Source organism: Candoia aspera, chromosome 14 (genome assembly GCF_035149785.1).
Source record: "Candoia aspera isolate rCanAsp1 chromosome 14, rCanAsp1.hap2, whole genome shotgun sequence".
NCBI lineage: Eukaryota > Metazoa > Chordata > Lepidosauria > Squamata > Boidae > Candoia > Candoia aspera.
The window spans coordinates 11,147,632-11,163,696 of record NC_086166.1 but is presented as its reverse complement, the minus strand read 5'-3'; the positions used below and the strand labels follow the sequence as shown (position 1 = coordinate 11,163,696).

The 16,065-nt window shown below is 46.6% G+C and overlaps 2 protein-coding genes across 3 annotated transcripts in view; both read left to right on the top strand.

Annotated features, from left to right (window-relative positions):
• Positions 1-6,668, top strand: part of XPO6 (exportin 6) — a 48,820-nt gene extending 42,152 nt beyond the window's left edge. For both annotated transcript variants that reach the window (XM_063315129.1, XM_063315128.1), the window contains exons 20-24: positions 325-496; positions 1,666-1,827; positions 3,107-3,205; positions 3,962-4,192; positions 5,968-6,668. In XM_063315129.1, coding sequence (XP_063171199.1) covers positions 325-496; positions 1,666-1,827; positions 3,107-3,205; positions 3,962-4,192; positions 5,968-6,069 — 766 coding nt within the window. In that variant the 3' untranslated portion in view covers positions 6,070-6,668. The remainder of the gene's footprint in view (positions 1-324; positions 497-1,665; positions 1,828-3,106; positions 3,206-3,961; positions 4,193-5,967) is intronic.
• A 6,703-nt stretch (positions 6,669-13,371) lies between these two features.
• Positions 13,372-16,065, top strand: part of LOC134505381 (nucleoside diphosphate kinase A-like) — a 10,454-nt gene continuing 7,760 nt past the window's right edge. The window contains exon 1 of the mRNA XM_063315064.1: positions 13,372-13,623. Coding sequence (XP_063171134.1) covers positions 13,503-13,623 — 121 coding nt within the window. The 5' untranslated portion in view covers positions 13,372-13,502. The remainder of the gene's footprint in view (positions 13,624-16,065) is intronic.

Genomic DNA, 16,065 nt, shown 5'->3' with positions numbered 1-16,065 from the left:
CATCTCTATACTTGGATTTCCTTGAGCCCAGAATTCAGTACAGAAGTCCCTGCAGAGGTTTGAACCTGGGTCAAGTCTAAAGCAGTGTTTCTCAACCTTGGCAACTTTAAGAAGTGTGGACTTCAACTCCAGCATTCCCCAGCCAGCTTGCTGGGAGTTCGGGGAGTTGAAGTCCACGCATCTTAAAGGTGCCATGGTTGAGAAACTCTGGTCTAAAGGGAGAACTCCCCGTGTTCCTGATTCTTCACTGACTTTAAAATGGTGGGGGGACTCCTGGCTTTGAGCATCTCTCGAAAGTCACTGGCTTTGCGCATTTTGCCATAGGGAACAGCTGGCTGAGAGCATCCTCCATGATGGAAGCACTGGCTGCCGGGTGGTGGAGAAATTTCTGAAGATCCTTCAGGTGGTGGTGCAGGAGCCTGGTCAAGTGTTCAAGCCTTTCTTGCCAAACATCATTGCACTTTGCATGGAGCAAGTCTACCCAATCGTTGCCGAGGTAGGGCCGGCAGCCTACAAGGGAGAAGCAGGAGCTGTAGCCGGTTTTTACATCATGGGGGGTAGAAGAAGCTGTTATGGGCTGGCTCATTGTCCGTCAACATTGCACAGACTTGGTGGCAAAGCGTTGAGATGGTCCATCTGTCCAGCAGGAAGCAGGTAGTGTAGAGGCTCAGAAAGATGACCTTCATGGAGATGTGCAGAAGAAGGGGCTGAAACATTCAGCGGATCAAGCAGACGCCTCTCTGATTCACTGGAGTATAAGAAGGAAGAGGAGGTCTAGCACAATCAGACCTGCGAGATTCTCTTCTAACAGCCCATCTCAATAAAATTAGTTTTAGCTTTCCTGCGGAGTTGATTTCCAGGTCTAGTCTACCTAGTGGGGCTGACAGGTGACAACAGAGTTAAATTGTCAGGAAAACACCAGAAGTATACAAACACTCATTCTTCAGCTTCCCAGAGGCTGCAGAAGGTCCAGGGTTTCTGCAGGGTATGGTCAAAAGACGAGATAGCACCATGACAGTGCAGTCAAAACTCCACCCAAATTTTATGTGTAATGCCATCTTAACTTTTTTGACCACACCCTGCGGACACCCCTGAGAAGGTCCATCCATGTAAACTGCATCAATACTAATGCTATGATGTGGAAAGAAAGAGAGAGTGTACTGTATTCTCAAGTAAATTGCCTTAACTTGTATGGGGTAGTGTTTATTGTAAATTTGCCTCTTATAGCCCTTTTGAGATGATTTTAGTTAGGAATGAGATAGGGCAGTGTTTCTCAACCTTGGTAGCTTCAAGATATGTGGACTTCAACTCCCAGAATTCCCCAGCCAGCATGGGTTGGCTGGGGAATTCTGGGAGTTGAAGTCCACATATCTTAAAATTGCCGAGATTGAGAAACACTGAGATAGAGAAATAGCAAAAGTCAATGAAGAAATATGCTGACCAGTGGTTTTATTTTATTCACTGCATTTATTGCAGAAGCAACCTATTTCCCCCCCCCCCCCCTTTGGAGAGGCATGACTTAAAAGTAACTCCTGGTCACTGGTTGCGTTTGCCCTGTAGTGAGATCCCTCTCTGGCAAACTGCCTTTGGCTTTCATCTGTCTTTGACCACAACAGCCCGGTCAGAAGAATCTGTTGAAACACTGCGTGCTTTCTTGTCTCCCAGCGATCTTCTCCTGACGTGAAAGCCGAGCTGTACGAGCTGCTTTTTCGGATCCTGCACCACAACTGGCGGTACTTCTTCAAGTCCAACATCCTGGCCAGTGTCCAGAGAGGAGTAGCTGAGGAGCAGATGGAGAACGAAGCCCAGTTCACTGCCATTATGCAGGTACCAGAACAGCTAGTGGCCAAGGGTGAGACTGCAGCTAGAGACAGGCAGCAGGCCCTGCTCTGTTTCCTAAGTGGGATTCTTGCCGAATGGGTTTTCCAATACGTTAATGAACAGTTGCAAGAGAGTGGCACTCACCAGCCGCTGGGATATCTGTTGCACTTGCCAGCAAAAATCAAAATTCCTTGCGGTTCTGGCTCATCTGGAATGATAATTCAATAAACCAAGACGTCACGTTGCTTAATGATAGACTCAGATCAAGGTTCCTGGCTTGCTACATCAAGACTGATATCGCAGTTAGTACCTAACCTGAAACATGCCCAGATGGCCATTCTGCTTTGTTTACCAGTTTCCTTAGCAGAAGAACCAAGCAGGAGCAACTGAGTAGCATGTTCATGTCTTTTTTTTTTTAATAGTAAATTTTAACAGGCTTCAAGAGAAGAATAAGAACTACAAAAAAAATAAACTACAAAGAAAAAAACTAAAGTGCGGAAACACAAGAGAAAAATTTTTCAAATTTACAAAAAGATGTGGCTTCCAACTTTTAACAGCAAGGATATACAAAAATTTCCATAATCAATCTCTTACTCTATATTAAACCAAAACACCACATTATTTCTATGTCATTCCACTTCAACACATAACAAAAATCACTAAGTACAGTTACTCCTCTAATATAAGGGGGAGGAGCATGTATGTGTGTATGTATGTATGTATTGAAAAAAAGGTTCATATAAACCTAAACATCTTTCTCCCCTCCAAAAGATAAAACCTATTTAATTATTCCCTTCCTACAACTATTCTATACATTTCTACCTGCTATAATAAGAATCAAATTAAAAAGCACATAAGTTGTCTGCTGTTATACATAATAGTACAACAGTTTTAATAATCCCAATCGCAATAAACCCAAAAAACAAAGACAATTCGAAACAGTAATTCCATGTCTTTAAAAGGGAATAACATCAATCAAATCCTTAAAGCAAACCAGATAAACGTTCTTTAGCCAAGGTTCTCGCCAAGGTCGAGAAACACTGATGCAGAGGATGGAGCAAAAGCAGCCACCGAAGCACTGGGTTGGCATAACCCCTCAGGAGGGGGTGCTGTGGTTTGCTCCAGAGTTTTGTGAACCCTGTTCTCAAGACAGGCTGGAACATCTCCTTAGTGTGGATTCAGGCCACGTCTGTACGTTCGTGGAAGAGTCCTGGTTACACTGGGTACCCATCTGTGCCATCCGCTGTTCCCGGCCGCACCCTGCTGAGACTTTTCTCTTCCATAGGCATTTGGCCAGTCCTTCCTGCAACCCGACATACACCTTTTCAAGCAGAACCTGTTCTACCTGGAGACTCTGAACACAAAGCAGAAACTCTACCACAAGGTGAGTTGCCCTCTTCTCCAGCCCCTCCCTTCGCCAGCCATTCTGACTGGCTGGGTAAAAGTGACAAAGGTGTGGTCTGTTGTGAAGAAGGACACAAGAGGCCCCGCTTGCAGTCTTCTGCAACCTGGTGTCCCCCCGTGGTTCCAATTAGCGTAACTGCTCCTAGCTAGTAATAGGGGTATTTGGAGTCGACATTGGACATCTGGAAAGCACCAGGTTGGGGAAGGCCCCCCCCGGGGGCTAGAAACAGCATTCTCGGTCGTTCTTGCCATCTTAGCTCCACCCCGCTGCATTCTCCCTTTCTGGAATTGTCCGTGGCAAACGCATCACAGTCTGCTGATGGAATCAGTAAAAGGCAACGCTGCCTTATTTTGAAAGCAGGAAGTGTTGATTTCTCTGCAAACCTCAGAAAATGTTCTTCCCACAGCTGCCTGTATGTGAAGGACTGTTGGCTTGCAAGGCATAGTACGCGCCATTTCTGAAACCTCTTCCCCACAAAAAAAACCCTGCAAATATACGTCTAACTCAGTGTTCTCAACGTTAGCAACTTTAAAATGTGTGGACTTCAACTCCCAGAATTCCCCAGCCAGCGGTGCTGGCTGGGGAATTCTGGGAGTTGAAGTCCACACATCTTAAAGCTGCTAACATTGAGAAACACTGCTCTAATTAAATGGTGGACTTTCAGTGGGGTGCTATCAGGCCAGCTCTGCACAAAGAGCCATTTTCAGCCCGCTTTTTGTTTCCCATTTGCTGCAGAAGATCTTCCAGACATCAATGCTCTTTCAGTTTGTGAACGTGCTGCTCCAGGTACTGGTCCACAAATCCCACGACCTCCTGCAGGAGGAAATCGGCATTGCCATCTACAACATGGCCTCCGTGGACTTCGACAGCTTCTACTCGGCCTTTCTCCCGGGGTTTTTAGCGAGCTGCGACGGGGTGGACGCCAACCAGAAAAGCGTCCTCGGGAGGAACTTCAAAATGGACAGGGTGAATTTGGGCTGAAGCTTGGCCGGGGTTGTTCTCTGCGGGCTTATGGTCTCCTCTGTCCCTGGTGACCAGTAGCATTTCCTCGCCGGGGCATCACAGGTTTTTTTTTAAACTATTAATAATTTTTTATTGCATCTTAAAATTATAACAGGAAAAGAAAAAAACAAAAAGATACAATACACAAAGATACAGGCATTATCAAAAAAAGAAATACAGAACAGGTGCTTAAAAAAGTAAAATAAAAATATGAAATATATCATTACAACAGTAAAGAGTTACAATTATGTATATATTTATCTAATGCAAATACAATGCAAATATATATATTTCTAATACAATTATATAACCATCATGCTTTCCCCTAAACTACTGTATTTTGCATAAATGAGTCCCATATTTCATTACACTTATCCATACAAAGTCTACATCTGCAGGTAGTCCTTGACTTACGACCATTCATTTAGCAATCGAAGTTACAACTGTGCTGAAAAAGGTGACTTACAACCAGTCCTTACACTTACAACCGTGGCCGCTTCCCACAGTCACATGATGAAAATTCAGGTGCTTGGCAACTAGCATGTATTTACGGTGGTTGCAGCACCCGGGGGTCACGTGATTGCCATCTGCGACCTTCCCCGCCAGTTTCCAACAAGCAAAGTCAATGGAGGAGGCCAGATTCACTTAACAACCACATGATTTGCTTAATGACCATGGCAAAAAAGTAGTAAAATCAGGTGTGACTCACTTAGGGTTACTGCCTCGCTTAGCAACTGAAGTTCTGGTCCCATTATGGTCATAAGTCGAGGACTACCTGTATAGGCAATCCTCTCATAGGTGGCAAGTGTAACCAGTCTTGAATCCATTGAGTAAATGGGGCCATACATTTATCTTTCCAATGTTGCAATATCAGTCTTTTGGCCATAGTAAGGGCACGTACGGCCATCCGAATGTCCCTTCCATGCCGTTTCCCAGCTACCCTATTCCGTAGCCGTCCTGAGCTGTTCTTGGGACTTATTTCCACACATTCCTCTTCTCGGGAGGCATTCTGGGAATGTAGACCGGCACTTACTTTCTGAGAATCATAGAAATAGAAATTGTTCCCCAGAACCATGAACTTTGAATTGTTTGCTTGTGCATTTCTACATTGGCTTAGTGACTTTTCATCAGATAATACCCTTGGAAAGGAAAATTGATTGAGAAAGCTCATCTGCTTTTCATCGAAGGCCTGGTAAATCCAAACTTTCCGTAGGAATTGCCAGTGTTCCTTCATAGGGTTTTATTCGGTAAATGTAACCTTCCCAAACACAGGTGTACTACACTTACATTCTCATGAGATCCGACCGAAAATTAAATGTTTTCCATCGCGCTGTGCCCTCTCTCCCAGCAAAGGCTTCACATGCCTCAAACTCATCCATGAACTGAGTTTACGAAGCACAGGGGCTGCGTCCCCCATCATGCTCAGCCAGAACAAGGAAGCCCGTGTGATGAGGCGCTGTGGTGTAAGAAGCCCATCGTACAGTGGTCTCTTCCTTCACCGTAGAATCTGCTGTTCTCTTGGTCACACAGGGAGGTTTCAGGACTCCTCGGTACTTAAATACCCAGGAAGTCTTTGGGAAAGAAGCTTAATAAAAGAGAACCATAGAAAAGATAGAGAAATGCTTGGTTCCTTTCTGAGCCTCCAGCTGACCAGAGCTTAACAGCCACCTTCCCAACTAGCAAAGATTCTGCCCTTGCTCTAACCCACTTCCGTCTGCTGTTTTCTTTCTCCCTCCCAGGACCTGCCATCATTCACCCAGAATGTGCACAGACTGGTCAATGATCTGCGCTACTACAGACTCTGCAACGATAGTTTGCCCCCCGGGACTGTGAAGTTGTAGTTTCTGGCCACGGACTCGCGTTCGAATCTCCCTAAGGAGTGGATCTGGCATGGCCACTGCCTCTGACCCTCCAATCTCGATAAGCCTTCGGGGCGCGGAGTGCCCCACGCGCAGGCCAGGCACGGAAGGCGTACGCCGTGCCCCTCCCTTCGTTTCCCCCCATCTCGTCCTCACGGCTGAGTTGGCAGCTCTTTTTCCTGCGGGGACCTTGAAGCCCGGATGCAGGCCGTTCCCCCCAGCTGGGTGTTTGTGTCTTAATACTGTGGCATTCATTCGAGTCTGCGGGTTCTGGTGACTAGTCTTGTGCATCAATCATGAGGCAGAAACGCCAAAGTCTACTTGAGAAGTTCCCACCTTCACGCCATTCCACCTGCCTGCCCTCCCTGTCGCTGAGAGGACAGCCCTCCCCATCACGCCCCTCTCGTTTTTACGATGCCTTGAAGCCTCCCTGCTGTTGGTGGAGATTTACGGAGAAAGAGCGAGATCAACAGACTGACTTCTGTTTCTTTTTTTAAAATGTGTTTTTTTCCCTCATCATTCCATTGTGATACTAAAATGTGCTTAATGGAAATAAAAAGTGCTTACTTTGTTGTTTTAAACGGATGGGAAAGCAGCCTGTCTATCCTAGAAGGATTGTGGTCCAAGGATGTCCAGGTGACATTGCTGGAGGGTCATTATATTTCTTCAAGTTGTGAAATACTCCGTCTGAGCACTTGGACTGAACGATCGGTAAATTAACTTTGAATCCAGCCCCATATACTGCACTATTTTATACTGATTTTTTAAAAGCCATGCTTTTCTTCGCAATACAGGTAGTCCTCGACTTATGACCACAATTGGGACCGGAACTTCCATCGCTAAGTGAAGCAGTCGTTAAGTGAGTCACACCCAATAATGTGACCTTTTTTGCTATAGCTGTTAAGTGAATCATCACGGTCATTAAGTGAATCCGGCTTCCCCCATTGACTTTGCTTGTTGGGAGCCAGCTGGGAAGGTCGCAAATGGCAATCACAAGACCCCGGGATGCTGCAATTGTTGTGAATACATGTCGGTTGCCAAACGCCTAAATGATGATCACATGACCTCAGGGACACTGTGATGGTCATAAGTGCGAGGACCAGTCAAAAGTCACTTTTTTAAGTGCCGTCATAACTTTGAACGGTCGCTAAACGAATGGTCGTAGGTCAAGGACTACTTGTAGTCCGATAAGGTAGACTACCACTATGCTTCTCCTTATTGCTGATAAATGGACTGTGAGTGAGCTGCCTAAGGCCCTCTAGAGAAGAGGCGGCTGAGCTAAGCTGCAGAAGCTCCAGCTTCGTTCTCTGAGCCCCTGTGCCATATTAATTCTGTGAATGCTGCTGGCATTTCTTGGGTTTATTTTTAAATCTGGAGCTCTAGATTTTCTCATGGGTGATTTTCCTTCCAGATAGGACAATCTTGGCAGACCTGATGGTTGAAGCCCTTGGGGCATTTTTTTCGTTGGTGGTGGTGGTGCCATGTTCTTCAACTTGCAGGTGCCGAAGTGTGGAATCTGTCTGTGGCTGTGATTCGATTTTTGCCCCAAACCCAGTCTCTGTCCCTGGCCTGGCGATGGGATCGGCAGCTTGCAAAAACCCTTGTTAGTTGCAGGTAGCCTGTTTACCCATGTGCATACTTTCTTCATCAGGATCGATCAGCCAAGGGCACAGATTTATTTGAATAGTGTCTGGAGTCAGATGAAAGCAGTGGTGTTTTTAATGTTTTGGGTTAGACTTTCCTAAAACACCAATATTTAGAAAAACCTCCCTACCCAGTGTGGTCCTCCTAGCCTCAGATGCTTATGGGCTGAGAAGGCAGAGCAGGGAGCCAGGGAAAAACAGTGGACAATGAGTGAGTTGCACGTGCTTAAGAGTTCGTTTCAGTTTAGGAGACCAGGGACTGGCTTTAATTCAAAGTTAGGGGCAAATATTTTTGGAACATGAGCAGCAAAGCTGGGACAATGGACCTGAGGAGTTTTAAAGGCAAGAAATCAAAAGTGGTCTTCCTTGTAGATTGAGCCCATCTGTGCTGAGTTAGTGCAAATATTTGTTCAGTTTACTCATAAAAGCTTCCAGCATTTATGGTTTCAGTGCCATTATAAGCTTGTTCAGTGCTCCATCCCTCACTGTGTTGGTTTAGCTATTGTCCAGTCTAAACGTGAGCTTGAGAAAAGAGGGAGGGAGGGGAGAAAGACAGCCAAAACTGACCATTTGGGGAAGTGGAAATTTTGGGAAAAACAAAATCAAACTAGACTTATGTATGAGAACTGAAGAGAGCATCAGGAATTAACACCTGGGAGGGAGGGAAACAGTCTGCCCTTGATGGCAGTGCTAATATTTTCTCTGGGTCATCGTTCTAGGAGCAACGAACTCTTAAACTGAGCTGAGCTGATTACAGCCAGGTTGGGGGTTGGGATCAGTGGACAAGTTTGGAGAAAGTGAAATGCCCTGGAAAAAGGCCTGATGGGCCTCTTAATTTCTGCTGGTGGACTGTTCCTCTTGTAGAATCATCAGCTGGCATATGCATGGTGCCCCAGCCTGGCTTCTTGCGTTTGGCCAGTTGTCCGCTTCTGCCTCCGAAACACTTGAGAAAAGTTTTGTAAGTGAAATTAAGTGTCACTCCCAAAATGAAACCTCAGCCCCAAATTAAGATAACATAATGTGTTTGTGTTGAGGGAGGCATTTGTGTGCATTAGCTGCTTTGGTGTTTAAACCACTCTTTTTTTTTAACCCGTTGTTGCATTCTGTTGTGGGGCTCAAAGCCATCTGCCTTGCCCTTGAGTGTGGAAAGGCAAGGTAGGGGTGATTTGGTTTAATGCAGGAACTTCCCTCTCCTGTGAGTGGCAGGTGGAGTCCTTCCAAGAGAGTCTGCCAGGTGGCCACACCTTCAAAAAAACATCTGCAAGGCCATAGCAGAGCATGTACAGCAACTTTGCTTCCAATCTGCACATTTCTGCCAAATTTGATAGGCGAGGTCATCTTTATTCATCGTGTTTTCTTGAATCAGGTGTGGTGTAACTGTCCTAATTTTTATTCTCCCCGCTGATCGGCAGTGCTGAAGTTAGCTTGGGGAGGTCAGTAGACCTGAGATAAAAGATTCTATCCAGTGAGGGATTTGTACCCACCCTTTCCCAGTCCAACCTCTTCCAGCTCATAGTTTCTCAACTTACTTAGCAGAAGGCAGGATGACGTAGCACCTGGTGGGGACCCGTTTGTCTCACGAAACTATAATTGATAATTGATCATCTCTATTTTAGAGCAATATTGCAGGGCCTGAGAGATTGGCAGGGCTGAATAACCAGGTTAGGTAGCATCTTCCATTATTTACCATGTGGAGATAAAAACATGTTTGTGAAGAACATGGCCTTGGTTTGATGTTCTCTAGCCAAACCTCTTTAGCTGAAAGGACCTAAACTTTTTTTTTCCAGAACCATTTAGGTACATAGGTGTGGATATATTGGCAGGTTTAACCCAGCCCAGCCTGACATTATGTGTTTCCTCTTAATCCCTTCTAATTTGATATTCTTTATATTGACCACAAATCCTCTGAATTTCCATGAAACCTGGTCCTCATGTTCTTTGTCCATTCTTTGTGATCATCCTGCTTTGGAAGGAGAAAGACCAAATGCAAGATTTTATATTGATCTCCTCCAAGTCCAGCAATTAACTTTGAATGAAAGGCAAGTTTTTAGGACCCCCAACCATGTACCAGTGACTTTTTGTTGTTGTTTATTCGTTTAGTCGCTTCCGACTCTTCGTGACTTCATGGACCAGCCCACGCCAGAGCTTCCTGTCGGTCGTCAACACCCCCAGCTCCCCCAGGGAGAGTCCGTCCCCTCTAGAATATCATCCATCCACCTTGCCCTTGGTCGGCCCCTCTTCCTTTTGCCCTCCACTCTCCACAGCATCAGCATCTTCTCCAGGGTGTCCTGTCTTCTCATTATGTGACCAAAGTATTTCAGTTTTGCCTTTAATATCATTCCCTCAAGTGAGCAGTCTGGCTTTATTTCCTGGAGGATGGACTGGTTTGATCTTCTTGCAGTCCAAGGCACTCTCAGAATTTTCCACCAACACCACAGTTCAAAAGCATCTATCTTCCTTCTCTCAGCTTTCCTTATGGTCCAGCTCTCGCAGCCATATGTTACTACGGGGAACACCATTGCTTTAACTATGCGGACCTTTGTTGTCAGTGTGATGTCTCTGCTCTTCACTATTTTATCGAGATTGGTCATTGCTCTTCTCCCAAGGATTAAGCGTCTTCTGATTTCCTGACTGCAGTCAGCATCTGCAGTAATCTTTGCACCTAGAAATACAAAGTCTTTCACTGCTTCCACATTTTCTCCCTCTATTCGCCAGTTATCAAGCTGGTTGCCATAATCTCGGTTTTTTTGAGGTTTAGCTGCAAGCCAGCTTTTGCACTTTCTTCTTTCACCTTCATCATAAGGCTCCTCAGTTCCTCTTCGCTTTCAGCCATCAAAGTGGTATCATCTGCATATCTGAGATCGTTAATGTTTCTTCCAGCGATTTTAACTCCAGCCTTGGATTCCTCAAGCCCAGCATGTCGCATGATGTGTTCTGCGTACAAGTTGAATAGGTAGGGTGAGAGTATACAGCCCTGTCGTACTCCTTTCCCAATCTTAAACCAGTCCGTTGTTCTGTGGTCTGTTCTTACTGTTGCTGCTTGGTCGTTATACAGATTCTTCAGGAGGCATACAAGATGACTGGGTATCCCCATACCACTAAGAACTTGCCACAATTCGTTATGGTCCACACAGTCAAAGGCTTTAGAATAGTCAATAAAACAGAAATAGATGTTTTTCTGAAACTCCCTGGCCTTTTCCATTATCCAGCGGATATTGGCAATTTGGTCTCTAGTTCCTCTGCCTTTTCTAAACCCAGCTTGTACCTCTGGCAATTCTCGCTCCATGAGTTGCTGAAGTCTACCTTGCAGGATCTTGAGCATTACCTTACTGGCATGTGAAATGAGTGCCACTGTTCGATAGTTTGAACATTCTTTAGTGTTTCCCTTTTTTGGTATGGGGATATAAGTTGATTTTTTCCAATCTGATGGCCATTCTTGTGTTTTCCAAATTTGCTGGCATATAGCACGCATTACCTTGACTGCATCATCTTGCAAGATTCTGAACAGTTCAGCTGGGATGCCGTCGTCTCCTGCTGCCTTGTTATTAGCAATGCTTCTTAAGGCCCACTCAACCTCACTCTTCAGGATGTCTGGCTCTAGCTCACTGACCACACCGTCAAAGCTATCCCTGATATTGTTATCCTTCCTATACAGGTCTTCCGTATATTCTTGCCACCTTTTCTTGATCTCTTCTTCTGTGAGGTCCTTGCCATCTTTGTTTTTGATCATACCCATTTTTGCCTGGAATTTACCTTCAATGCTTCTAATTTTCTGGAAGAGGTCTCTTGTCCTTCCTATTCTATTGTCTTCTTCCACTTCCACGCATTGCTTGTTTAAAAATAATTCCTTATCTCTTCTGGCTAACCTCTGGAATTTTGCATTTAATTGGGCATATCTCCTCCTATCACTATTGCCTTTTGCTTTCCTTCTTTCTTGGGCTACTTCTAGTGTCTCAGCAGACAGCCATTTTGCCTTCTTGGTTTTCTCTTTCTTTGGGATGTATTTTGACTAGGTCCCCAAATCTGGGATTATTTGGTTTATATAAACCTAACTGTTCTGGTGTATGGCAGTCAGTGACAGGGAATTATGATGCATTTATAATGAAAAATGGAGCGGATACTAACGAGATAATGATCTGTTGAACGTACGGCACAAGGGCGTGGTTTGTACAAATGGCTGGGTTCATACAGAACCATAAGGCATAATGTGGCATATTTGGTTTTGGTTTAGCCTGTTGTGCCACCCGTGATTGTGCTTTGTCAGTCCTTCATAGCTTAATGTGGGTCCAGATCACTCTGCTTTATTCAACAGGGAATTGTTGAAAAACCATGTGTGAAGTATGTCTGTCTGCCTTCCATTATAAAATGGAAGGGTTTTTTCCTTCCTTTTTCCTTTGCTTTTTTGCTCAGAAGGTTACAGTCCACGTTATTTTTACAACAAAGATAAGTTCCCTTGCCCAAGTTTTGAAAGTGAGCTTTGCCAGAGCTGTGTCCCAATCCATTAACACGCCAGATGTATGATCCAATCCAAAACAGCAATGCTGGTGGTACACGGTCAATTGGTAGAAGTTTCTGCTTGGCTACAGGAACTCACCCCACTAATCGGGTGGCGCAAGTGTGCGGCAGGGTTGGGTTAGGCCTATAAAATTCCGAAGGGTCCATGAAGAAGCTTTTGGCTGCTTCCCCCCCCCCCCCATCAATATGGCATCGAGCTCTTTGATTATATAATAACACATGCCCATTGTATGCAATGAAAATACGCCTAGTTTGGAGATTTTGTCGTTCTGAGAAGGCCCCGGGACTATGAAGACTTTTAAGGGCAACAGATTTGTGTGTCTTACGGATCACATGCAGGATCTGGAGAATGTGTGGCTTGTCCCACGCAGATTCCACTCTAAAATTTGATGGGGTTGGGGGGAGCGGGGGGGGGGATGTGTATGGCAGAGAAAAGAAGTACCACAACCACTAATAAAAGGAAGGACCATCTAGTCTGTTGTCCGGCTCGGTGGTGGAACGTTTTGGCTTTCAGAAGTACTGTATGTAATAATTTTGGTACTGTATAGATTTTCACGTCTGTGCACAAAGGTAGAGTGGTGTCTCTGTTTCCCAACCAGTGATAAGCCATGGACTGTTGGCCAGGGTTTCTTACAGGTATCACAACTGCTAGAGCAAACCATGGGCTAGCATGCTTGTAAACTAAGTTAATTTCCCAGCAGCGTTCTACAGAGAGAATTGATGGAAGGAGATCTTTTTCAGGGGGTGCCACTGCCAGTTGTATGGGTTTCTTGGGAGGGAACTAATGGGGTCCAGTGATGATCGGCAGTTCTGGCTTCAGCTTGACCCACTGCACCCAACTCGGGCTGATGGAGAAAAAGGCCCTTTGCCTCGCCGGTCTTTATCGGGACTTTCCCTCTCCCCTTTGGATGCAGAAACGAGAATGGGGGGAAGAGGCCACCATCCCCGCCTCTACTGGACCTCTTTCACAGGGGAGGCTGCTAAGCCCCATGGACTGCTGGGCACCGGCTCTGCAGTCCGAAGAGCCGCGGGAGCGCGCCCGGGAGGCTGGGCGGGCGGCGGCCGTCGAGGGCCGGCCGGCCGGCCTCTTTAGAGGAAACCCGGCGGCAGCCCCCAGCCTTCCGCCCGGCCCGCCCTCCGGCCCTGGGGTGGAGCCAAGGGGGCTGCTGCTGCTGCAGGAGCAGGACAGCGGCCCCCGAGGCTATAAACGCGGCTGGGCGGCCGGCCCCTCTTGCCCGGCTCGACAGGCAGGCGGGCATGGGGGTGCTCCAGCGCTGCCTGGCGCGGGGGCTGTGGCGCGTGGGGTGCCTGGCGAGCCTCCAGCCGCTGCCGGCTGCGCCCTGCCCTCGCCTCCCCGGAGGGCGGCTGTACAGCTCGGGTGAGTGAGGGGCTCCGGGACGGGGGGCGACGGGGGCTCGCTGGCGGACGAGGCGGGCCCCTCCCTCCCCGCCTCCCCGAAGGCTGCGCGCCCTGGGCGCAAAGGCGGCGGAAGGCAGCGCTGCGCCTGGGCGCAGGTTGGCAACTCTGGGGCGCCCGGCTTGGGCATCTCTGCAGAAGGAAGCTGCGGCGGGGCACACCTGGCGAAGCATCCCTCGGGGAAGGCGGAGAGGGGCAACTTCGGCGGGCTCGCGGTCCCTCGGCTTTCGCTTTCCGAGCTGCTCATTCTCCAGAGCAACGGCAAGGGCGGGGGCGGGCGCGGGCGGGCTGGGCACCGTTGATGATCGCTGGGGAGGAAGCGGGGACTGAACTCCTCGCTCCCCGCCAAGTTGAAGGGCGGCGTTTCTGGAGACAGGCCGGGTTGAGCAAGGCTGAATGAGAACCAGGGGCTCCGCAGGCCTACCTCACAGGGCTAGCGAGGGCGTCGATGAAACTTCGTGTCAGATTCTAGGTTCCTTTGTTGAACACACAGAATCCCCGAGCCTTTGGGTATCTGAACAAGCCATCAGATTCGGAGTGGCATCAGCCTAGGTGGATGGCGTCCCAGTTCAGCAGATACGGATGCTGCTTCCAACCAACCGAGGGGATCCCAGCGGTGACAACTGAGTTTGCTAATTGTGCTGTGAAGGCTTCCTCTGGAATCTTTTGCCAACTCCCCCCACCCTTTAGCCAACAAAACTAGGATCCCCTGGTGGTCTCCTCACCAGCCTGACCTCCTTCAGCTTTAAAACCTGGAGGTGGACAATCAGGTGCTGCCTCTTGCAGAAAGACAGACACAAATCATGCCATTATAATTCCTCTAATTCAGTGTTTCTCAACCTCAGCAAGTTTAAGATGTGTGGACTTCAACTCCCAGAATTCCCCAGCCAGCCAACTGAGAGTTGAAGTCCACACATCTTAAACTTGCTGAGGTTGAGAAACACTGCTCTAATTAAACATATCCCTCTTTAATGGGTCCTGTTGCCTTTGCAATGCTGCAATTTATTTATTTTTATTAAACTTGGATCCTGCCATGAACTAGGCAAAGGGACAAAGTGCATAAAACCCTAAGTTTATTTAATTAATAGCTTGTTGAGTAAGGCTTACTGAACACACTGAGCCACAAGCCATGGTTTGAAAACCTCCGATGCTTTGGTTTACACGATGCATTAGGCTGCAAAGAAGCAAGTTCCAACATAGCTTAATATGAAGTTAAACTTGGTCCTTTGCTCTTCCCAGCCTTGTCTTCCGGTAACTCTTCCCTGCCTTTTCAATAATATTCAGCTTCTTCTTTCTTGCTTTCCAGAGCTACACACCATCGCCAGGAAGTTAATGCCACTGGGAAAAGGAGGGGCAAAAAAGTTCGGAGCGTAAAGCTTTACGCTTTTCACTGCTTTTTCCAAGTCTTGGGAACTGGATAAGCTAAAAGTTCTCAAAGTTTGATGCTTCAACTTGAAAATTGTTAAGAGGGCATCTGTCAGCTACTTAGACTGGTTTTCCCCCTGTAAAGCAGAGAATGGATTTCACATTTTAATTTTAAAACATCCTAAGCATCAAGAGCAGCTCTCTTAAAGAGAAACCCGTTCAGGTCCAACAAGTAACTTTTAGCACTATGAAGTGTATTGGGCTGTGGTGGCTCCTTGGAATTAGCCTGTGATGGTCAACAATTTTGAATAATGCGATCATATCCTCTCTTCCTCAACCAACATTTGGGGAATTTTAAATTGGAGACCAGAAAAATAATCCCCAGAAATATAAAAGGTTGCCCTACAACAGGTCAGACATCGGCTGAGTTCACACCTTGGGTTAAATTGTCATATGATTGGTTGGACTACAGTGGCGTGAACCCACTTGTTGCCACTACACTCAATTAAAACAAACCTGCTTTTGTGAGGTGTGTGAACTGAACTAATTCTCCATTTGTTCAGTAATAGTCACTCTGATTAGCAGTTGATCTGGAGTTCTCAGGCAGAAGCATCATCACCCTCTCCCGATCCCTCTTTGATCAAGTCAGTGCTGAATATTAACATTGGAGGTCTTCTTTAGCCAAACCAACTGCTCTCCTACTGAATTATGATCCTTTCTACAAGGAAGCTGTTAATTGGTTGTTTATTCATTAAGATGCATATAGCTCCCACCAGCTCAGCCCTAGAGAAATAAACCTTGAAGGAAGTTGCAGTTGACTAAACATCACTTCCTGAGATGTTAGCTTAGATTGATACCAATAACTGACAACTTTGGAGAGGTGAAAGAAGGCAAAAAAGTAAAGTTGCCAAGTCAAGCTTGACTCGGAGATTTCATGGCCCCTTCCATGTAATTTTCTTGTCAACAGTACTGACGTGGATTGCCATTGCTTTATTCCAGTATGTCTCCTTTGGATCTAACCAACTTCTGGTTCTTTAGA